This window comes from Phoenix dactylifera, unplaced genomic scaffold, assembly GCF_009389715.1.
Source record: "Phoenix dactylifera cultivar Barhee BC4 unplaced genomic scaffold, palm_55x_up_171113_PBpolish2nd_filt_p 000100F, whole genome shotgun sequence".
In the NCBI taxonomy this organism is placed as follows: domain Eukaryota; kingdom Viridiplantae; phylum Streptophyta; class Magnoliopsida; order Arecales; family Arecaceae; genus Phoenix; species Phoenix dactylifera.
Genome location: NW_024067682.1, coordinates 873,482 through 897,131, shown reverse-complemented (window position 1 = coordinate 897,131; position 23,650 = coordinate 873,482). Strand labels below are relative to the sequence as shown.

The following is a 23,650-nucleotide window of genomic DNA, read 5'->3' as shown; positions in this document are numbered from 1 at the left end:
TCAAAAGATAGAAAATATAGAATGTTGTGGTATAAAACTGATGCAGGACAGAACTCAACGGGCTAGACATGACTCCTCAGCTCGATTACATTCCAGGCTCAAATCCAAGCTCAAGCTCGGCTCCTAATCCAAGCAATCCCAACTTGAAACTTAGAATAGAATATTCCGATCCAGTAGGACAAAATGCTATATTGACCGATCTGGTCCCAATCCCACTGGAATTCGGACCCTACTCCATCTACTTGACCATACCCGACCCACCGAGACGCAAGAGTCTCTGAATACTTATCCGCTACAAATCGGGTCAGCTATATGTCGGATCCGCATTAATCCGATCCACTTTCCAGGCCATCGTTCGGGCGTCATGACTTAACACGTTAAGTTGCTGACGAAGAGTGGATTTTCCGAGGAAATAAGATTACCTTCCTTCCTTCTCTCTCTCATGCCGCCATCTATCTAGGGTTTCGTTTCCTCGTCTTTTCTTCTCTCGATCGAGAGCTCAGCGCTTGGAGGAGAAAGCAGCGAGCGAGAGGGGTCGAGAACGACAGCGAGATAGGGAGGGATGGGGGTTCCGGCGTTCTACCGGTGGCTGGCGGAGAAGTACCCGATGGTGGTGGTGGACGTCGTGGAGGAGGAGCCGGTGGAGATCGATGGCGTCAAGATTCCCGTCGATACCTCCAAGATCAACCCTAATGGCATGGAATACGATAACCTCTACCTTGATATGAATGGTATCATCCATCCCTGCTTCCACCCCGAGGATCGAGTAAGCCTCAGCTATCCTCTTCCCCTCTTCCCTTATTTGCCTTTTTTTTTTTGGAGTGCCGCGGTGGGGGGACAAGATACGAGGATAATGTAAGGGGGGACGGTTGTCTAACTGGGTTTTGTCTTGTTCAAGATTTGGTGATGAAATTTGCTCGCATTTTTTTTTTCACATGGAAAAACATTTGAATTCTGAGAATATAATCAGAAAATGTAGAAATTTTTTAATGGATAGAGTTAGAGACATGTTTTATCACTTACCTTTCTATTTTGTTTATCGTGAATTTTATTATGCGGCCAAGCACTCAGGAAACATTACAAAGGTTTTTTTTTTTTCGGTGAAAATCCGGGATATAAGAGTGATCTCCATAATACAGGTGGTTTTAGGTAGTCGAAATGCTACTATCCAATAAGATTTTTCCTATAAATATGCATGGTATAGTTTTTTTTTTTTTTGCTGCTTCTGCTGTTGTTGCTGTTGATTTATTAGGCTGATGGTATATGATATTATCATGGCAATTGAATTGTATACCTCCTTTTGTCATCTATTGTATGATGGTTAAAAATGATTTCGAGGAATGATTGGAGGAACAGGGTGGAAGCAAAGACTTTAGGTTGAATTTCATTACTATTTTAATGCAAGCTCAAGGGGAAAGCAAGGGCTGCAGGAAGGGGGTGAAGGTGGAGAGCAGCAGGGTGAAGCAGAGGAGAGTGCAAAATTTGGCCTACTAAATGGGGTAGCAGAGGATAGAGAACAGAAATCGAGAGATGGTTGTGTATTGGGGACTGACAGGTGGCAGCAAAGGGAGAGAGCATGGTGCAAAGAGAGAGGGAGATGCATTCCTGGCTTAAGGTTCACTTCTACAGTGATTCAGAGAATAGTTTTTGAGATAACTGATGTTTTGGGTCTGAAGGATCTGTTCTTCAGAAAATCTGGGTATTAACAAATTTGTGGTAATAGAATAATAAAAGTATGATCTGTTGATTCCTAAGATTTAAAAAGGTTTAGGATACATAATGGGTGTGATGCAATGCCTAGGATAGGGTTGGAGCAAGCAAGCTGAGGCTGCTTTCCTGAAATATAAACAGAGTTGAAAACATGGTAGCCGAGGTAGGATGCTTAGTTACAAAAATAATTCTAGGTATTTCAGAATCATGAGACCAAGGCCAATGAAAATTTTGAAGTGTAAGTGGAAGATAGCCCAATACCTGTTTTAGATGTAACTAAACTTCGAAAGGTGTAGTATAAAGTCGGGAAGAATGGTTTACAGCATTAGAAAACAGTCTGTAAGGTCTGGTTTTGGGTTTGGGTTTATCGTGATTTTAGGGATGGCATCTGGAACAAACAGCAGCATGCTGAAAGGAAAGGGGGGAAGATCCCGACCTTCCTTATGGGAGGAAAAAGTCCATATCCATCGATGGGCCACAGTTTGAAAATAAAGTCATCGTTATCATTGTCACAGCTTCCCATCAAAACATGGGTTTATCTAAGTTTGCAAAACATATACTTTAAGATTTCGATGGAATGAATGTCGAGATATTATTTGAACCTCCAGACATGCACTCTGCAGAGTTAGGTCTCCCATCCAAATTAAAACTTAATCCTGTTGTGGGCCCAATCCAAAAGGAACTTTGTTCAACTGCCTCTCGTTGCATTTTTTTTATTAAAATGAACCTATCAAGAAAAAAGAAATTTCTTGATCGAATGTTCGAGAAATATATATCATTTATACGCACAATGTAAATCTGCACTATCATTTCTTCTAGAGATGAAATAACTCCATATGTCTCACATTAATGATGGTTGGAATGCTTATAGTTCAAGTGCTAAAGCAAGATTTTCCTTCTTGTTTTGCTCCAAATCCATGTGCTCCATAATTATGCTTAAGCAAATAAAGTCCTAGTCTCATCAGATATGAATCGCCCGTCCTGGAAAAAAAAAAGTCCTAGTGAGAATTGATGGATAACAAATACTGTGTTGCAATTGTTGCTGTTATCTAGATTGATTTTATAAAATAATGGAGTGATAGATGATGATCTATGCCATAGAAAAGGTGATTGGTAGATAAAGTGGAGAAGTGTTGTGCTTTTGAGATGTTGTCTATGGTCCATTAGTTGGTGACTTAAGTGAAAATTTTATGGAATGGCAATAAGTCTAGCTTGTGTGGTTCAAAAGGTTGCAAGTAGAGAGGATCTAAGCAAATGAGACGAACATGATAAAAATGAAAATGTTGATGTTTATATTTGATTAAGAGTAGAATGACTTGATGAATGAGTACATTAGAGGTAGTGTGGAAATTATTGAGGTTAAAGTGATATGGAGCTGATTAAGATGGTATTTGCATGTGAAATGATGATATAGAGAGGCCTTGGCGAGCTAGGTGCTGGAATTAGAATTGTTGAGAAGCATTTAAAGACGAGGTAAGATCTAAGTTAACATGGATGGGAAGTTTGAGAAAGAATAAGGAAAGCATATGGGCGCCCCAATGCACGAGGCTCCTGCCACTATGGGGTAAGGGACTTATCGTCATGCGATTTGAATTCGTCATAGCCAGGCCAAGGTGGAGCAACCTTATCATTGCACCAAGGCTCACCGTTCAAAGGAAAGCTTACAAGGGCATCTGAGGTATCCCTCACTAGAAATGATTGGTGGAATAGAGTTCTATGAATTTGAAACCATATAGTTTTAACAATGCTTAATGGTTGTGGGTGTATTATTGATTCAGTTATAACGTAGTTTTTAGCTTATTCTCGAGAAGAATCTTCGTGGATTTTTTTAGGGAACGAAGAAAAATTAAATATTGTTCTTTTTAAAGTAGTTTCATTGGAGTTTGATCTTCTACCTACTAATATATAATGCGAAAGACATTGAAGCCCACTACATCAAAGCATGAAGCTGCTAAGGCTTTGTTTCCCTTGCATAGGATTTACTTGCCTCGTGTATTGGTTTCTTGAGGAAAAAAATTGGGTTCTTTAACCCCATTGGCCCAAAAAACTATGGTTCCCTTCACAAGCTCGAGCTGTGAAAAATGAAGCATGAAACCCTTTTTTTTGTGGGGGTTTAGTGTCTGAAGCTGCGAATGCTTCATTCCAAAAAAAATGGTGTGCCCAAACCATACTACCCCCCAAAAAACTGTTTGGTTTGCTTGAACATGCTGAAAAAAATGAAGCTGAGGGATTTTACATGGCCCAAGCCTTTCATACTCTTTAATTAGCTTTATTTTGAAGGACATTGAAAGTGCTCGTTTAGAGTTGCAATTGGGTTGGGTTGATGCATGATTCTACCCGATCTTGACTTGATTCAAATTTGATGAGCCATAGGATATGTCAGGGTCAAAAATTGGACCCGATTTGAAAATAGGATTGACTATGGATTTTGTATTACCCGACTTGACCCTACTGGTGTATCGTCCGAATCTAATTTGGATCAATAAAAAATGGGACCGACTTGACCCAACCAGGACCCGATGTGACTTAACCTAAAAACTCAAATGATATAAGACCTGTTTTCCATCACTCTAAATGTCCTTTTCAATTCATTGAATAAACTCTCATTTAAACTCATCCCTCTCGCTTCATCTCGACCACCTCATCTCCTCTACCTACTTTCATTTAATTATATTTAAAAATTCATGTTTGTTTTGGTGGATTCTTATTTATATCAATATTTATTTTTTAACTTGTAGTTTGTAAGCTTGTGTCTCAAAAAGATCACTTTCTTGGATTAAATTATTTTTCTTAATGAAAATTCATGTTTAAGCTGGCTTTTTTCTAGTTTTATTTAAAAACTTTAGTAATTTTATATTTAGTTATCAACGACCATAATTAAGTTATAAAGAATCAGTTAAATGCTTGGTTGGAGTTATAGACCTCATCCTTCTTGGATTCAAACATTTCGATTTGGGTCTAGTTCATAATTGACCCCGATGCAACTCGAATGACCTATTGGGTCTAAGAATCCTTCTATGGACAAGACCTAACCAGCTGCAATCAGCCAATGGGTTGGATTCAGGTACAAAATGAAGACCTTAACATGAAACCGGGTCGGATCGGGGTCAAGCATGCCCCAGTTTGACTTGACCGATCTGCCGCTCTATATTCTTTTATCCTCTAACACGTAAAAGAAATGCACTATCTAAAAAAGGATTGGTTTATCAAATTATAAATGATGGAAAAATGTTCTTTCTTGCCTTGAATCTACAACACCACAGGGAACAGAAAAAAAATCCTTGCTTGATCGATTATTTTAAGCACTTTTCAAAAGAATCACAACCATATATTCATTGCACATGCATTCCACGTGCTAAAATGACTATCTGCAGAAGCGCTATTAGGGGTCAACTTGTATTTTATGAGAGTGAACTTAGCAATGGAATAAGGATGGATAGGTGTTTTGTGTGTGAATTGTGGGAGCATTGTACATAATTTTTCAAAATTGTTAAATGGATTATCTATAGGTTTTTCATTTGGTTGCCTTGTATTTTGCTCTCTTTTTTCTTTTCTTTTCACTATCAATTAATTAACAAGGAGGACCACCTGTAGATTGTCCCTTGGTAGAAATGGATGATTTAGGCAAGGGGACTATTTTTTTCATTTTTGTACGTCAATGTTAACTAGTAAGATTCATTGGAGGAATTCTCAACAACCCTGAAGCTATAGGGTTGGAATGGGAACGAGTTTTGGACATTGTTGCTTGTCTCTGATATGCAATGGCATTTTCTCCCCTAAATAACTTGAAGGTGTTGATTAATATTAACATGTTGAAAGCATTAGTTAAGGTCAACATGTTGTTTATTTTCTTGTAATGATTAATGGACTAACAGTGGGTCATTTTTTAAAGTTTTGATTGGATTTATGTCACAAATTAGGTGTGGTTTAGATTTGATTGATTGGTACATAGAAATGATCATGTGTGGAACATATTTCTTGACAATATTTGATCAAGGAAATCCATAAAAACCACGGAGTCATTGTGTGGTCACTTCTTGAATATGACTGATTGACAATTTAAAAATTCTCTCATTCTGGGTTCAAGCTATTCTTTTTAAAGCTGTTTGTTTTAATCTTTGTTGTAATGGCATTATGGGTTTTCTAAATGGAACAACAGTTAGAAGGATTTTGTGTGGAGGGGTGATGATCTTGGTGGTGGTTCATAGTTTAAGCGTCATTAAAATTACAAGGCATGGCAGTCCATGTAACTCAAAAAGAGGACAGTTTAGCTACCAATAGTTTGGATGAAATAATGAGGGCCCTTTTATGTAAGTAAATGGGGAGATTATGAATCAATTGACAAGTTCTTTTATTGTGTGTATTACTGTATTCTAGGCAATGATTTCTCTTTTTCTTCCTTTATTTTTTTTTATTTTTGGGGTGGAAGGGGTGGGGGTTGTTGGAGTGGTGGCTACTGGGCAGTAGGTGTGCTGTAAGGATAATACTGTGAATATCACAATCTTGATGGATATAGTGCTGGTTCAACTGTGAGAGTCAGTCGTGATCTGCAAAATTTTGTAGCGGATACAAGAAGGATTTTTATAACACTTCTATGGCTGGTCATGGCAGTGTTATAAAAATCCAACATCATATAGGAAAAAGGAGAAGACTTAGGGTAACATGGATGGAGGTTGTGTGGAAGGATGGGGAGAAACTTGGAATAACATCAGAGTTGGCCCTTAGTAGGATTACTTTGGTTAATGAGTATCCATAAAGCTGACTTAAATAGTTGGAAAACGGCTTGGTGATTATGATTATGATATAAGAAGGATTTTTATCTTTATATTTGTTTGTTTGATGCCTCTGACATTGACATTTTAGTAAGCGATTTGCATGCAAGTGGCATAGGTTTTAACAAATGGGTTTGTACATGGATCATATGTTAGATTTTTAGGTCCTTAGGGGTCTTGATGATGGGTTGAGGTAGTTATTGCAAGAGTGAATCTCTAATCCTCGTCCTGACCCAGACTTTTGTTTTGAGACACTTCAAACAAATTTCACCTTAAAACCATGAAGGTACATAAGTTCTGGAGTTATGTTCCCGGTGCATTTTCTACGAAGAGAAACAATTGCTCCTATCTTTTTCTGTTTCCTGATTTCACTATTTGGTGCCATGATCCCCCCATCTAGAAGAGCTGAGGAGTGGCTTATTCTTGATAGCATAGGTTCTTATTAGCACAAAAGTCTGTTGGAATGGTAGGCGGAGTTTTGGTTTGCCTTCATTTTATAGTGCTGGTGATTGTTGATTAATTATAGTCCATCTAATGCTTTTAGTTGTAATCTTTATGCTTTTTTTTTAGATTCACCTTGGATATCATTATATTGTCTATGAAATCCTTAGTATAGTGACTTATAAATTTAGCCTAGAGAATGATTAACTTTGTCTCTTGATATCATGTGTAAGGTTTTTCATCTGATTTTTTTGCAAATGGTTTCCAACAGCCTGCTCCAACTACCTTTGATGAGGTATTCCAGTGCATGTTTGATTACATTGATAGACTTTTTGCCATCGTTCGCCCTCGGAAACTTCTATACATGGCAATTGGTGAGTGTATATAAAGCTTTTCTGCCATGTGTTCAATTTGTTGGTTGTTCACTCTTTCGTTCTTTCTTCCTATTATTATTTAGATACACAAATATTCCAAGGCTCATGTCTACTAGCAAAGCATTGGTTTCTCAATCTTGAGCTCATGTTTAAGTTTTGCTGCCTTTTGTGGTTAATTTTAATAGTTGCATCAGCTTAATATTTTCCAAATATATGTATACATTTGGAGACATTATGCATGCATTGCTGCAAACATATACATCCATGCATACATGCATGCATACAATTGTATATATGCATGCATGTATGCATGTGTGCATCTTTATGATATTATATTGGTGCTATGCTGTATGTTGTCCTGTCAAATGTAATAACACCAAAGTGCAAATGTAGATGGTGTTGCACCGAGAGCTAAGATGAACCAGCAGCGCTCCAGGCGATTTAAGGCAGCAAAAGATGCAGCAGATGCGGTGGGTTTATCTGTAGATTCTCCTTTTGCACCATATTTTTCCGTTTCAATCAATTTAAATGTCATTCACATGCACTTATTAAATGATTGTATTATCTGCAGCCTCTTATAATTTTTAATGCATGGCCATTTTGAGCTTTGCAGGCAGCTGAAGAAGAACGGTTACGTCAAGAGTTTGAGAAGGAAGGCAGAAAGCTTCCTCCAAAACTGGAATCACAAGTTTTTGATTCTAATGTTATCACTCCTGGGACTGAATTTATGGCTGTTTTATCGTTTGCACTACAGTATTATATTCATTTGAGACTCAATTATGACCCTGGATGGAAACAGATCAAAGTATGCGTCATGGAACTTAATTTATATTAATTGCTTCCGGCCTGTTCTTTTATTTATTTAGCAAACTGTTAAAAACTAATTTATTATTCATATTTCTCATATGTTTTTGTCATTTAGTGTCAGCAATGCACATTCAAACTAGATATTTTGCTTATATTTTATTTTCTTGAAGGTTATCCTTTCTGATGCAAATGTTCCTGGTGAAGGGGAACACAAAATTATGTCATACATTCGCCTGCAACGAAATCTACCTGGTTATAATCCAAATACTCGGCACTGTTTATATGGTTTGGTATGTCTTCTTTTTTTGTTTAAGTTTTTACTTTGTCATGAGATCTTTTCATTCAGCCCATTTTATGGTAATTTTTCTAAAGGGTCTTATAATCTGGTCATGGTCATCCGTCAATATGGATCCCTTTCTCATGAAGTGGAACTCCTTTACTGCAAAATCTCACATAGGAAACAGAATCTCTGTCTGTTTTGCTTATGCCCGATTTTATTAGATACTCATAGTTGTGTTTATTTTGCTTGTAGCTTTTTTACTTGATTTCAGAGCTTGCTTCCACTTGTGCTTCTGCTTTTGGTTTCTAAAGTATTGTTTTTGTTGTTAGATATCAACATGCGTCTCTTTTCACAGATGTGCACTTAAAAGTTACTTTCATGTTGGACACTTAATGTATTCTTTTCTTTCATGCTGCCATTATATATACCAGTACTTTTCCAGTTCACTGCATGGACATTGAGTCTGAGATTGCAAGATGGCCTGGGTAGCTTGTTCTACTCCAACTCTTGCTTTTGGGTGCTCATAGATTGCACATATTCTCTCTTAAATCATAAGATATTATTACCACTACCTAGTTAATTACTTAAGTCACTGGTAGCACAACCTTTTTCTTTTTCGTTTCCTTGTTTTAATAAATTTTGCATCTTATGAAGATATTTATGTACTTACCTACTGAAAATATACAAATCAAATTCTGATAACTGTGATGATTAAGGATTAATCATGTGTGATATTTGTGCTCACTTTGCCTTGTTGTCATCCTTGACTACGTCTAATAGCTCTTACATCCGAGTGCACTCCCATTATCTTGCTCCTGCGGCTCCCCCCCTCCTTTTTTTTATGAATCTGCTGAATTATTTGTTCTCCTGTCAACAGTTTTAATACTGATTTAGTACTGTTTTTATTCTTGTTGTAATCCTCTGCTATTTTCATCATGATTTTGTACTATGTGGGGTTCCTTTTGTTTTCCACCCTTTCTGCAATGACTAATATTATTCATTTGGGTTCATTTGTGATACTGTTAAGTTTGTTGACTGTTAACCCCATGGCACTTGGATCTACCTTTTGAAATTATGTGTATATGTTAACATGATCCCTTCTGTAAGACTCATGGTTTAAATTTCATCTAGATTCTTTATTTGCTTTAAATTTTGTCAACTGTTTAAGTATTTTGTTTTGTCTACATTGTATTTACAGGATGCAGATCTGATTATGTTAGCTTTGGCAACGCATGAAGTGCATTTTTCAATCTTGAGGGAGGTCAGTGTCTTCATGAACCAGGAGTTTTGCTGATTTCTGAAAATTTGGATGATCTGGCTTGGATGGTTAAATGATTTTTATGCATTTTAACTGAAGAAATAAATCTTTTGCTTGTAACTTCTCTCCATTGAAGTCAAATCTGCAGTTTGTCTCTGTTCAATTCTGTGCTGTCCCAGTTGTTCCCTTGCCCTACCAGATTGTAGTATGAAGTTTGCATGCATTGTTTGGTATCTTTTAAGTCCTTTCTTTTGTGAACACGGGTTGAGCTTCCATCATCAATTTCCTTTTTTTGTTTTTTTTAAACATGTTTTTTATATTTTGCACCATTATTTATATCTTATGATATGTTGTGGAAATGGGATGAATATCTCAGAAGCATGATCTCTTTAAATGGTAATTATCAGGTCGTGTTCACTCCTGGACAGCAAGACAAGTGTTTCTTGTGTGGTCAAATGGGCCATTTGGCTGCAGATTGCCAGGGAAATGCCAAAAGAAAAGCTGGAGAATTTGATGAGAAGAATGAAGATGTTGTAAAAAAGCCTTTCCAGGTCTGTGAGTGTTAACTTTGCTTTATAGTCTTTGTATTCTGGCAATTTGCTGTGTCAGTGATAATTTTACTTATATTTTTCCTTGCTCTAATTTTTGAATGATTGCAGTTTCTTCAAATCTGGACTCTTCGGGAGTATTTAGAATATGAATTCAGAATTCCTAATCCTCCTTTTGAGATTGACTTTGAGCGCATAGTTGATGATTTTATCTTCATGTGCTTCTTTGTCGGCAATGACTTTCTGCCACACATGCCAACTTTAGAAATTCGTGAGGTCTGTTCCTTATTTCTTGTTTTTGTCTTTGTGATGTTGCCAGCTTCAATAAAGAGTAAATTGCATAATATCAATTGATTAATCTATAAGTAACTCTGACTAGAATTCATTGAAGTTTACTGCTTGCCTTGTGGATTCACATTTGTTTTTGTAATTGTTGCTGGTGGTCCAAACCGAGAACGATTGACACTGCGGTGTGAACGGGGTTCCGTCTGAGTTGTCTTGGTTGGTGTTGGTTGCGCTCCACCTTTCGCCAAGAAACCTGCAAACAAGCCTTGCACCACCACCAGGGTGGTGATGGCCCTCCGACGGTCAAGTCAGAGGAGATTGGAGGAGGAGGAGAGGTGATAATCGCAAGTAAGAGAGTGCTCTGGGAGATATTGCTCACCCCCCCTTTCTCCCCCCAGCCGCATATATACCTGGCTGGGGGGTCTCTCAGGGGGGTTCGTTATCGTGGGGCACGATGGTGTGGCCACTGACATGGCCGTTACAGGGCGTCGTGGAGCAGCACCGGGTACGGCCACGTCAGGGCATAGTGGGGCTCCGCTTTGTACGGCTGATGCAGGAGATCGTGGAGCAGCATCGGATACAGCCGTTGCAGGGAGTAGCGGAGCAGGAGGCCGCGGCGTGCCTCTGGGGAATAGCCTGTCGTTATCAAGAGATCTCCGACTCGGGGTCGGAGCGCTGGATCAAGGGGCAGCCGACTCGGGGTCGGGCTGCGGAGCCGAGGATATCCGACTCGGGGTCGGATTGCTGGATCAAAGGGCAGCCGACTCGGGGTCGGGCTGCGGAGCCGAGGACGTCCGACTCGGGGTCGGAGCGCTGGATCAAAGGGCAGCCGACTCGGGGTCGGGCTGCGGAGCCGAGGACGTCCGACTCGGGGTCGGAGCGCTGGATCAAAGGGCAGCCGTAGTCTTCCTGGGCGCGCGTGCCGGTCACGTGGGGCATGGCGGCTTAGTTCCCCCGTAACAGTAGCCCCCCACTTCCGAGCCTGGAACCAGAAGGGGAACAGGTGAAGGGAGTGATGTTTCGGGATTGCCGCCGTTCCTCGGAGAGGCGCGCGCGCTTCGAGCCCCCCGCCCTTTTTATGGCGTATGGCGGTTATTGCTGACCTGGCAGTCTGAGGATTTCGGCGGACATCCTTCCCTAATGGTGTCGATTCGCCTTTGGGGCGCGAGCGACCCTTCGGCAGCCAGGCGTCCTCTGGCGTCATCGAGGCGTCACTTGCCTTTCCGCCTATTTAATCGGGGGCCTTTCCCCGTCCGTCTTCTTCTTTACAGATATTTTCAAGTTTCCCCTTTGCGCTGCTGTTGCTGCCGTCGGACTGTTCACTTGTTTCTCCTTTGGCGCTCTCGGAGCCGTTCTTACCTCTTTTCCGGTGAGTTTTCCCCATTCTTCTACTTAGGGCTCTCCATACTTTCCCCTCTTATACTAGTGTACTCCAGTCGCTCCGGTCTTTCCCCCCTTCCTGTCCCCGTCCTGACCGTAGGTTTATTGGCCATTAGGAATGGGCGAAGTGAGAGCAGACCAAATTAAGTCGGAGCTGGTCGCCACAGACTTAGACAGACTCGTGGCTCGGTACCACCTTCCCGAGGCCTGCAACGCCACGCTCCCGGGGCCTGAGGAGAGGATGTCCCATCCTCCTCCAGGGAAGATCGCCATCAATGAGGGCATTCTCCAGGCCGGGTTCCGCTTTCCCCCTTCGGGCTTGGTCATGCAGGTGCTACGGGGTTTAAGAGTGGCACCGACGCAACTGGTGCCGAACTCGTGGCGGGCCCTGACGGTCTTCCAGGTTCTCTGCCGTATGCACGAGATCCCCGCCACCCTGAATGTTTTTTGGGAGTTCTACAGCCTGAGCGGCCACCCCCAGGACAAAGGGTGGTGGTGCTTCGCAGCGCGGCGAGGATGCGGCCTTGTCAAGGAGGCTCCTACCTCCATTCACAAATGGAAGGAGCGCTTCTTTTTTGTTGATGCAGATCCCTCTTGGGAAATCAGGGCGACCTGGGAGACCCCGATGAAGTCTCCGATCGGCCTATCGAGACTGTCAAGGGAGGAGTCCGATGGCTTGGCCGCCTTGAAGGGGTTGGTTGCCGAGGGCCAGCTCCCCCCGGTGGCCCGCCTTATTTCCGAGGATACTTTGGTGAATGTCGGTCTGAGCTCGGTCCCCACCGACCGTGAGTCCGCCACCGATTCTTTCTTGACTTTTTCCCTTCTTTCGTCCCGTTCTTTCCTTTGGTTTCTCCGTCTCCGACTATCCCGTCCTTTTTGCAGAGATCGACGACGTCATGCGGTCGGTGAAGACAAAGGCTGTTGGTAGGGCGTCCCTGTTGGAAGCAGCCCAGAGGAGGAAACAAGCTCTTCCGAGCGGGGCCCCACCGGCGAAGAAGTCCCGTAAGGAGGTGCCTCCGACGCCGACCGACGAGTCCGGGCCCACCGATCAGGGAGACGTCGTGGGCACGGACCGGCAGCTGACGCTGTATCAGCCCTCCGGTGGTAAGATTGCCGCTACTCCGGAGGTATCATCCGAGCCTGCCCGAGACGGACGGGTCGGACGTGATCGGTCCCCGACCCGGCCTTCGACTCGGTCGGCTCCTGATGACTCGAGGAGGGACGCGCCGAGGCCCCGACCGAGCGGGACCCTATCAATTCCTGGGGTGACCCCCGCCCCGAGCGCGATCGGCCGGACTCTTCCCCAGGCGATGGATAGGGGTAAGGCTGCAGAACCACCGTCCGGCTTTGGGGAGAAATCGGGGTCTGCCTTCACTACCGATGGCGCCCGAAATCTCATCGAAACAGTGCTGCTGGAGAAGGACCGTCGGCGGGTCCGGGAGTTGGAGGTCTCTGACGTTGGGGCTGCCAGCTGTGTCTGTCTCATGTCGGTGAGTGTTCTTCTGGCCGCTTTTCACCATTTATTGGCTCTGTTGTTCTCCGCCTGACTCCCTTATTTTTCCTATTTCTTAGCTCGCCCAGTACATGATCCGTCTGGAGGAGTGCTACAAGGAACAGGCGGGGCTTCTGGCGAAGGCCGAGGACCGGCTGAAGCAGTGGAAAAGGGAGGCCAGGCTGTGGCAGGCAGGACGACCGGGGACTTCGAGGCGAGGCTCCGGGAGGCCGAAGAGCGGGCACTCGGCTTTGCTGCCCTCGAGAAGCAACTGTTGGAGGCTCAGGAGCAGCTCAAGGTTGCCTCGGGTCTCGAGGGCGAGGTCAAGAAGGCGGATGAGCGGGCCGAGAAGCAGTCCCGGAAGGCTGCCGACTACCGGGAGAGGTGGGAGAAGGCCCAGCGGTCAGCCGACAACGCCCGCAACCGAATCCGGTCTCTTGAAGCTAAGCTGGGCGAATTGGAGTCGGCCTTGGAGAAGTCCCGTGCGAGCGATCAGGAGCTTCATTCGCGCCTGACGGAGGCTGAGGCTGCTCGCATTGCTGCCGAAGCGAAGCACAAGGAGGCTCGGGCTGAGCTGCTGAGGGTCTCCACCGAGGCGGAAGGCCGGATTGTGGCGAAGGTCTTGGAGGCGAAAGCCCAGATTATGGAGCGGGCAGAGGCGGCGCTGGCCGAGAGGAGTGCGGAAATCGGGCGTCAGGCGGTAGAGGCTTATCGCCAGTCCGCCGAGTTCGCTCATGATATGTCGGAGGCAGTACAGACCTATCGTCAGTCCGACGAGTTTGTCCGTGACGCGTCGGACGCGGGGGCCGAAGCCTTTATCTTAGGCTTCGAGGAGGGCCTGGCAAGGGTATCGGCTAAGTACCCCGAAGTTGACCTGAGCGAGATTTTCCTTCTCGACTCCTCTCCGGCGCCATTGCCTGCTGGTTCTCCTGCTGGTTCCCGACCCGGGAGTTCCTCCAAGCTGACCTCTTGTACCTTTCGTTGTCTTCTCTTTTTTTTTGTATACCGGGGTTTTGCCAAATTGTATGGGCCTCGGCCCTGAAACAATGAAAATTAATGCAAGTTGAATGTTTCATCTCGCCTTCGTCCTTCTTTTTCTTTTAACTCTCGGTAGCGTCTTGCTGACTCCTGGCTCCCGAAATTCTTCCGGCGCTAGGCCAGGCATCCGAGGGTTAGGCCTCAGAAAATTCTTCCGGCGCTAAGCCAGGCATCCGAGGGTTAGGCCTCAGGAAATTCTTCCGGCGCCAAGCCAGGCATCCGAGGGTTAGGCCTCAGGAAATTCTTCCGGCGCTAAGCCAGGCATCCGAGGGTTAGGCCCCAGGAAACTCTTCCGGCGCTAAGCCAGGCATCCGAGGGTTAGGCCTCAGGAAATTCTTCTGGCGCTAAACCAGGCATCCGAGGGTTAGGCCTCAGGAAACTCTTCCGGCGCTAAGCCAGGCATCCGAGGGTTGGGCCTCAGGAAATTCTTCCGGCGCTAAGCCAGGCATCCGAGGGTTAGGCCTCGGGAAATTCTTCCGGCGCTAAGCCAGGCATCCGAGGGTTAGGCCTCAGGAAATTCCACTCGTTGGTCGACCAAGGCTGGCGCATGCCGAGGCAACTGGTCGGGGCTTCAGGCTAGTCTGCTCCCGGGATGGTCATCGGGTTAGCCTGGCATCCGAGGGCCGAGCCTCGGGACCTTCCACTCGTTGGTCGGCCAAGGCTGGCGCAAGCCGAGGCGACCGGTCGGGGCTTCCGGCTAGTCTGCTCCCGGGATGATCATCGGGCTAGCCAGGCATCCGAGGGCCGTCAAGCCTCAGGAAATTCCGCTCGTTGGTCGGCCAAGGCTGGCGCAAGCCGAGGCGACCGGTCGGGGCTTCAGGCTAGTCTGCTCCCGGGATGATCGTCGGGTTAGCCTGGCATCCGAGGGTTGTCAAGCCTCAGGAAATTCCACTCGTTGGTCGGCCAAGGCTGGCGCGAGCCGAGGCGACCGGTCGGGGCTTCAGGCTAGTCTGCTCCCGGGATGATCGTCGGGTTAGCCTGGCATCCGAGGGCCGAGCCTCAGGACATTCCGCTCGTTGGTCGGCCAAGGCTGGCGCAAGCCGAGGCGACCGGTCGGGGCTTCAGGCTAGTCTGCTCCCGGGATGATCATCGGGTTAGCCTGGCATCCGAGGGCCGAGCCTCAGGACATTCCGCTCGTTGGTCGGCCAAGGCTGGCGCAAGCCGAGGCGACCGGTCGGGGCTTCAGGCTAGTTTGCTCCCGGGATGATCATCGGGTTAGCCTGGCATCCGAGGGCCGAGCCTCAGGACATTCCGCTCGTTGGTCGGCCAAGGCTGGCGCAAGCCGAGGCGACCGGTCGGGGCTTCAGGCTAGTCTGCTCCCGGGATGATCATCGGGTTAGCCTGGCATCCGAGGGCCGAGCCTCGGGACATTCCACTCGTTGGTCGGCCAAGGCTGGCGCAAGCCGAGGCGACCGGTCGGGGCTTCCGGCTAGTCTGCTCCCGGGATGATCATCGGGCTAGCCAGGCATCCGAGGGCCGTCAAGCCTCAGGAAATTCCGCTCGTTGGTCGGCCAAGGCTGGCGCAAGCCGAGGCGACCGGTCGGGGCTTCAGGCTAGTCTGCTCCCGGGATGATCGTCGGGTTAGCCTGGCATCCGAGGGTTGTCAAGCCTCAGGAAATTCCACTCGTTGGTCGGCCAAGGCTGGCGCGAGCCGAGGCGACCGGTCGGGGCTTCAGGCTAGTCTGCTCCCGGGATGATCGTCGGGTTAGCCTGGCATCCGAGGGTTGTCAAGCCTCAGGAAATTCCACTCGTTGGTCGGCCAAGGCTGGCGCGAGCCGAGGCGACCGGTCGGGGCTTCAGGCTAGTCTGCTCCCGGGATGATCGTCGGGTTAGCCTGGCATCCGAGGGCCGAGCCTCAGGACATTCCGCTCGTTGGTCGGCCAAGGCTGGTGCAAGCCGAGGCGACCGGTCGGGGCTTCAGGCTAGTCTGCTCCCGGGATGATCATCGGGTTAGCCTGGCATCCGAGGGCCGAGCCTCAGGACATTCCGCTCGTTGGTCGGCCAAGGCTGGCGCAAGCCGAGGCGACCGGTCGGGGCTTCAGGCTAGTCTGCTCCCGGGATGATCATCGGGTTAGCCTGGCATCCGAGGGCCGAGCCTCGGGACATTCCACTCGTTGGTCGGCCAAGGCTGGCGCAAGCCGAGGCGACCGGTCGGGGCTTCCGGCTAGTCTGCTCCCGGGATGATCATCGGGCTAGCCAGGCATCCGAGGGCCGAGCCTCGGGAAATTCCGCTCGCTGGTCGTGCGCTTGTCGCTCGCTGCCCGACGGGGTTTCTCCGTGGCCAGCCGCGATCATGTTTCTCCTTTTCTCTAAGCGTTGCCTGGGGGAACACGAGAAGGGCATTAAACGCTAATTAATGCGTTACCTGGGAAATCGGATCGCCAGCTGCTGCTTGCGAGGAGTGTTAGTTGAGCGGCCGCGATACGCGGGTTCTTCGAGGAGGATACGGCCTGGGCGCGAGCGGAGATATGTGGACCTAGGGGTACATGACACCCGGATTGTCCTGCACAAAGAATGCGGTTTAAGGAGAATGACGCTTAGGAAATCGCGGGGAGATACGCCTCGGGAGCCGGAACGGCTCCGGTTTCAATGCGCCTGCATTTATTGGAGCCACCCGCATCGGAACGACCAGGGGGCCGCAGTTTGGCTATAAATACAGGTGCAGGTACGATGGAGTTTGCCAAGCCGGAGCTGTTCAGGTTGCCATGGATCGCGGACCTCCTCCTTGGCATATGACTGAGAGACTCCTGTTGAAGGAAAGGGGAGGCGCTCCCCTTGCGACTTCAGCCAGCTAGCCGTTTCATCTGGGATCAACAAGGAGGGTCTTTCCGGCGGAACTCCGCTCTAGGCGTTTCATCCGGGATCACATCTCCCCTCCTTGAAGTTCAGCCTCCCGATTGAGCTCTGCACCAGACGCTCAGTCCGGGACCGCGCCTCCATATGCTCTTCCCCCTCGAATTCCTTCTCTTTCCTACCACTGGGGAGGATGGGAATATCCTTTGGAGGCGGCGTTCCCCTGGGGGCAGCGGGAGCTTCTTCTGCGGCGGCTCCTCGTCTTTTTGGTGAGGTGCTGGATGGCGCCTCCGGTTAGAAGCACCCACTTCCGGTGGGATTGCAGCTGCTTTGGGTTGAGGGTTTGGGATCCTCGGTCCTCAGCTCCACGGATTCTCCACCTCTTCTTTGCTTTCTTTACTCCCTAATTCCCCTCTGGGAATTCCTTGTAATCACACGAGCACGCCATTGTAACCAGAAATTATTGAAATGAAAAGTGTTGCACCTTTTCAAATTGTCTTTCTGGCCTTGTTGTTCTACTGGTAATACATCCGCAGGTTAGCGGAATTCCAGCCCCTTGGAATTTCTCGGCCATCTAGGGCTTCCAACTGGTAGGAGCCAGGTCGGTTTACCCAACGAACTTTATACGGGCCTTCCCAATTCGGCGCTAGCTTCCCACCTTCCGTAGGTTGAGATGCCTTAGCTCGCCTCAGCACCAGATCTCCAATTCTGAAAAGCTTCGGTCGGACTTTGGAGTTGTAATATCGGGCCACCCTCCGCTGATACATTGCCATCCGAACCTGCGCCATTTCCCTTGCTTCTTCCAAGAGATCCAGGTTCCCTCGGAGTTGCTCCGAGTTGGCCTCGGGTCGGTGTGCGGCTACCCGAGGTGAGGGAAGTCCGAGCTCTACGGGGACAACGGCTTCCGTGCCATAGGTTAGGCTGAAAGGCGTCTCCCCGGTTGGAGTCCGATGCGTGGTCCGATACGCCCAAAGGACATTCTCGAGTTCCTCGACCCAAGCTTGCCCCGTCCGTCCGATCCGCACTTTGATACCTTGGAGGATTGTCCGATTTGTGACCTCGGCCTCGCCGTTGGTTTGGGGATGCGACACGGACGTGAACCGATGTTCGATCCCGAACTCCTCGCAGAAGTCTCGGAAATGCTTGTTATCAAACTGTCGACCGTTATCCGAGATGAGGACCCGAGGTATCCCAAATCGGACAATGATGTTCTTCTTTACGAACTTCCGGACTTGCGCCTCCGTGATGGTGGCCAGTGGCTCTGCCTCCACCCACTTGGTGAAGTAGTCGATGGCGACAATCAAAAATTTCCTCTGGGCCGAAGCGATGGGGAATGGTCCGAGGATATCCATTCCCCACTGTGCAAAGGGCCAGGGGGCGGTGATTGGCGCCAAGGGAACAGAGGGGACTCTCTGGATGTTGGCGTGGCGCTGGCAGGCGTCGCATTTCCGTACGTGATCCTTTGAGTCTTCCAATAAGGTCGGCCAATAGTAGCCTTGCCTCATGATCTTATGTGCCAGGGACTTAGCCCCCAGGTGCGATCCGCAGATGCCTTCGTGGACTTCGCTGAGGGCGTAAGCCGCTTCCGAAGGGCGGAGGCACCTTAAGAGGGGGGCGGTGAACGAGGTCCGATACAGCCTCCCTTCGTAGAGTACGTAGTGGGCGGACTTCATAACAAGTCGCCGAGCTTGATCTTCATCTTCGGGGAGGATCCCTTCGGCGAGGTAAGCTACAAGCGGGTCCATCCAAGATGGTTCCGGATCAATTGCCATTACCGCTTCAGCCTCGCCGATGCTCGGGGCATCTAGGGTCTCCAGGTATATCGCCCTTGACAAGTTGTGTGCCTCAGCGCCCACCAAGCGGGACAACCTGTCGGCCCTAGCATTTTCGTTCCTTGGGACCTGCTGAATGTCAATACTGCCGAGGTCGGGAATGAGTGCTTGCACCTTCCGGACGTAGCTCTGCATGGTCGGGCTCCGTGCCTCGAACTCCCCTCGAACCTGCCCGACCACCAGCTGGGAGTCGGTGAAGACCTTCAGACGCCGGATGCCGAGCTCCTTGGCGAGTTTGAGTCCCGTGACTAGGGCCTCGTACTCCGCCTCATTGTTGGTCACTGGAAATCCGAACCTCAAGGCATACTCGGCTATCACTCCATCGGGATTGGTAAGGACCAGCCCAGCCCCTCCACCTTCAGGGTTCGACGACCCGTCAATGTGGAGCGTCCAGATCGGGAGATCGAGGCTGGGTGTTTCCGGCGGCCTAGGTTCCGCCTCCTGCACAGTGCACTCAGCGAGAAAGTCCGCGAGCACCTGGGCCTTGATGGCGGGCCGGGGCTGGTAGCGGATGTCGAACTCGCCAAGTTCTACTGCCCACTTCACCAGCCGTCCCGCATTCTCAGGATTGCTGAGGATCTGCCGCAGTGGTTGATCGGTCAAAAGGGTGACAGAATGAGCCTGGAAATAGGGGCGAAGCCTCCTGGTCGCAGTCAGCAGCGCGAAGGCGATCTTTTCAGCCTTCGTGTACCGCGTCTCGGCATCCCGGAGGACTCGGCTGGTGTAGTACACGGGCTTCTGAAGTTTTGCCTCTTCCCGAACCAGTACTGCGCTGACTGCGGTTGGGGAGACCGCCAGGTAAAGGTAGAGCATCTCCCCCTCTTGCGGCTTGGACAGCAGGGGAGGAGACGCCATGTACTCCTTGAGCTGGTCGAACGCCACTTGACATTCAGCCGTCCAGAGGAAGTCTTTCGGGCGCTTCAACACCTTGAAGAACGGTTGGCAGCGTTCGGCCGATTTTGCCACAAATCGTCCGAGCGCGGCGACCCTCCCAGCGAGCTCCTGAACCTCCTTCACTTTGGTCGGAGGGGACATATCTTGGATGGCTTTGATTTTGTCCGGGTTGGCCTCGATCCCCCGCTGGTTGACAATGAAGCCGAGGAACCTCCCGGCCGAAGCACCAAAGGCGCACTTCGCTGGGTTTAGCTTCATACGAAACTTCCGCAAGGTGGCGAAGGTCTCCTCCAGATCCGCAATGTGCTGATCCGCATGGCGGCTCTTTACCAGCATATCGTCCACGTACACCTCCATGTTCCGGCCGATCTGCTCCTTGAAGATTTTATTGACGAGGCGCTGGTAAGTAGCGCCAGCGTTCTTCAGACCGAAAGGCATTACCTTGTAACAGTACAGCCCCCTGTCTGTTATGAAGGCCGTTTTCTCCTCGTCCTGTGGAGCCATCATTATTTGGTTGTAGCCGGAGAAGGCGTCCATGAAAGACAGCAGCTGATATCCGGAAGTCGCGTCGACCAGTTGGTCTATTCGCGGAAGCGGAAAGCTATCCTTGGGGCACGCCTTGTTCAGGTCGGTGTAGTCGACGCACATCCTCCACTTCCCGCTCGCCTTCCGGACAAGTACGACGTTTGCCAGCCACTCGGGGTAGTTCACTTCCCTTATGAAACCTGCCTCCAAGAGTTTGTCTACCTCCTGGCCGACCACCCGGATCCGATCCGGGGCACAGTGTCTCTTCTTTTGCTTTACTGGTCGGTGGGTCGGGTCGACGTTGAGGGCGTGAGAAATGACCTCCGGGTCGATCCCAGGTACATCGGCCGCCGACCAGGCAAACACATCAGCATTGGCTCGGAGGAATTCCACTAACCGGAGCCGAGCTTCCAAGTCGAGGTTGGCACCGACCCGGACCGTGCGGTCCGGGCGGCCTTCTTTGAGGGGAACTTCGATTACGCCCTCGGCAGGCTCCCCGTGCCGCAAGGCCACTTCGTCTCTGGCGTCAAGGGACTCGACGCTTAGGGCCTCCATGGGCTTCTTCCCTTTGAGAGTTGCTAGGAAACACTGCCGTGCGGTTGGTTGGTCACCTCGGACCTCTCCAATCCCGGCCGCCGTGGGGAACCGCATGAGCAAATGGTAGGTAGAAACCACCGCGCGAAGGGCGTTCAGTCCGGGTCGTCCGAGGATAGCGTTGTAGGCCGAGGGGACACGGACGACCAAGAACCCGAGTCGCACCGTGGCTTCTGCGGGTGCAACGCCCGCAGTCACAGGCAGCTCAATGACACCTTCGGCCGAGATAGCGTCTCCAGTGAATCCTATGAGGGGGGTGGATGTTTTGTGCAACAATTGTCGGGACAAGCTCATCTTTTGGAAGGCCTCGTAATACAAAATATCAGCTGAGCTTCCACTATCCACAAGAACACGCCTTACATCATAGTTCGCCATAGTGAGAGAGATCACCATGGCGTCATCGTGGGGAGTCTGAACCCCCTTTACATCTTCATCACAAAAAGTGATTACATTTCCGACCCGCTGCCTCTTCGCGACGGCCACTCCTGATGCTCCCGCCGAGCCCCCTGCGTTCCTCACGGGCCGAGAGCAGCCCCCAGTGATGGTGTGGATCACTCCCGCAACGGGTCGATTCTGTTTCCGAGGCTCCTGAGGGGCCGGGTCGGCCGGACGCGGGTCTGCCGGGGGACGTCGGTCGTTTACATATCGACCGAGACGCCCTCGGCGAATGAGAGCCTCGATCTCGTCCCGAAGCTGGAAGCAGTCTTCGGTATCGTGGCCGTGGTCTCGGTGGTACTCACAGTACGCCCGAGAAGGCCTCCTCCCAGGGATCTTCTTCATCTGCCTCGGGACCGGGAGGTCCTCCCGCCCCTTGACCTCCATGAGGATCTGGGCCCGGGGGGCCAGGAGTGGGGTGTACCGGTTGAAGCGTCGGTGCGGAGAACGAGGGCGTGTGGCGCCGTGGTTCCTTGCTGGTGACGGGCTTCTGCGCCGGCGTTGAGGCGTCGGGCTCCTCCTCTGGGGTGCCTCTTTTCGCCTTTTCTTCCCGGGCTTTAGAGGGGCCTCGGCGGCCTCCTTGTTCCGGTGGGATGCTGCCTCCTCGGCGTCTGCATACTGGTTTGCCCGAGATAACAGCTCCGGGAAGCTCCGCGGCAGGCGTTTGTCCAGGGAGAAGGTGAGTCTGCCCTTTCGGAAGCCACGCTTCAGGGCTGAGAGAGCCACTTCCTGGCTCAGGTTCCGGACCTCCAGTGTAGCCTTGTTGAAGCGGGTGAGATAATCCCGCAGGCTTTCTCCCTCGTTTTGCCGGACATCAAAGAGGGAGTCGGAGACCAGTCGCCGCCTGCTACTGACGGCGAAATGGCTGATGAAGAAGCGGGTGAACTGGTCGAAGGACTGGATGGAGTTAGCCTCCAGGCCGGCGAACCATGCCCTTGCCGGGCCACGGAGGGTCGCCGGGAAGGCCTTGCAGAGGAGCGGATCCGATGCTCCATGGAGGAGCATAAGAGTCCTGAAACTCTCCACGTGGTCCCGCGGGTCCGCCGCCCCGTCGTAGGGTTCGATCGCCGGCATTTTGAACCCCGGCGGGTTCGGGGTCCGCAGGATCCTCGAGGCAAGCGCCGGCTGGGAGGAGATCTCCAAGTCAGCGAAGGGATCTTTGGAGTGGCCCTTCAGGACCTGGAGTTGTCTGTGGAGATCGTCCACCCGCCGGTCCAGGGAGCGCGACCGGTGGGTGGGGGACAAGGAGCGGCGCGAGGGGGACCGACTGGAGTGCGGGCCCCTCGAGGACTGGGGTGTCTGAGAACGCGCCCGGGTCCGCCTCTCGTACCCCGCACAGCTCCGATGAGAAGGTCCTGGCAGAATGGACCGCACTCGAGAATCCTCCTCGCGCCGGCGCTCCTCTCCATTGGAGAGGAAGGAGCGCGGGTTGTGAGGAAGAGGCGAGTGCTCGGGGGGCAGCGGCTCCTGAGCCCGTTGCGGCACCCGAGAGATCACACCCTGCAGATTCTGCACTGCCTCCGCGAGGGTGCGAACCTGCTGGGCTAGCTGGTCGAACTGAGCAGCTTCGACCGTCTGAATGGGAGAAGGGGCGGTGGAGTGCTGCTGAGAGTGCGTTGGGGACGCAGCAGCCTCTCGGCCGGAGGCGCGAGAGGCTCCGCGACCGGAAGCATTGGAAGCTCCACGACCACCTCGCCGTGCCATTACGATCGTTCTAAGATTCGGGCCCTTCCTCTAGCGCCAACTGTTGCTGGTGGTCCAAACCGAGAACGATTGGCACTGCGGTGTGAACGGGGTTCCGTCTGAGTTGTCTTGGTTGGTGTTGGTTGCGCTCCACCTTCCGCCAAGAAACCTGCAAACAAGCCTTGCACCACCACCAGGGTGGTGATGGCCCTCCGACGGTCAAGTCAGAGGAGATTGGAGGAGGAGGAGAGGTGATAATCGCAAGTAAGAGAGTGCTCTGGGAGATATTGCTCACCCCCCCTTTCTCCCCCCAGCCGCATATATACCTGGCTGGGGGGTCTCTCAGGGGGGTTCGTTATCGTGGGGCACGATGGTGTGGCCACTGACATGGCCGTTACAGGGCGTCGTGGAGCAGCACCGGGTACGGCCACGTCAGGGCATAGTGGGGCTCCGCTTTGTACGGCTGATGCAGGAGATCGTGGAGCAGCATCGGATACAGCCGTTGCAGG

The 23,650-nt window shown here is 50.0% G+C and overlaps 1 protein-coding gene across 2 annotated transcripts in view; it reads left to right on the top strand.

The window, feature by feature from the left end:
• The first annotated feature begins 397 nt into the window (after positions 1-397).
• Positions 398-23,650, top strand: part of LOC103720841 (5'-3' exoribonuclease 3) — a 45,418-nt gene continuing 22,165 nt past the window's right edge. The window contains exons 1-8 of one of the 2 annotated variants that reach the window (XM_008810768.4): positions 398-766; positions 7,195-7,297; positions 7,691-7,767; positions 7,911-8,102; positions 8,275-8,394; positions 9,583-9,645; positions 10,050-10,193; positions 10,302-10,466. In XM_008810768.4, coding sequence (XP_008808990.1) covers positions 563-766; positions 7,195-7,297; positions 7,691-7,767; positions 7,911-8,102; positions 8,275-8,394; positions 9,583-9,645; positions 10,050-10,193; positions 10,302-10,466 — 1,068 coding nt within the window. In that variant the 5' untranslated portion in view covers positions 398-562. The remainder of the gene's footprint in view (positions 767-7,194; positions 7,298-7,690; positions 7,768-7,910; positions 8,103-8,274; positions 8,395-9,582; positions 9,646-10,049; positions 10,194-10,301; positions 10,467-23,650) is intronic. The other variant, XM_008810769.4, reaches the window with a different exon arrangement.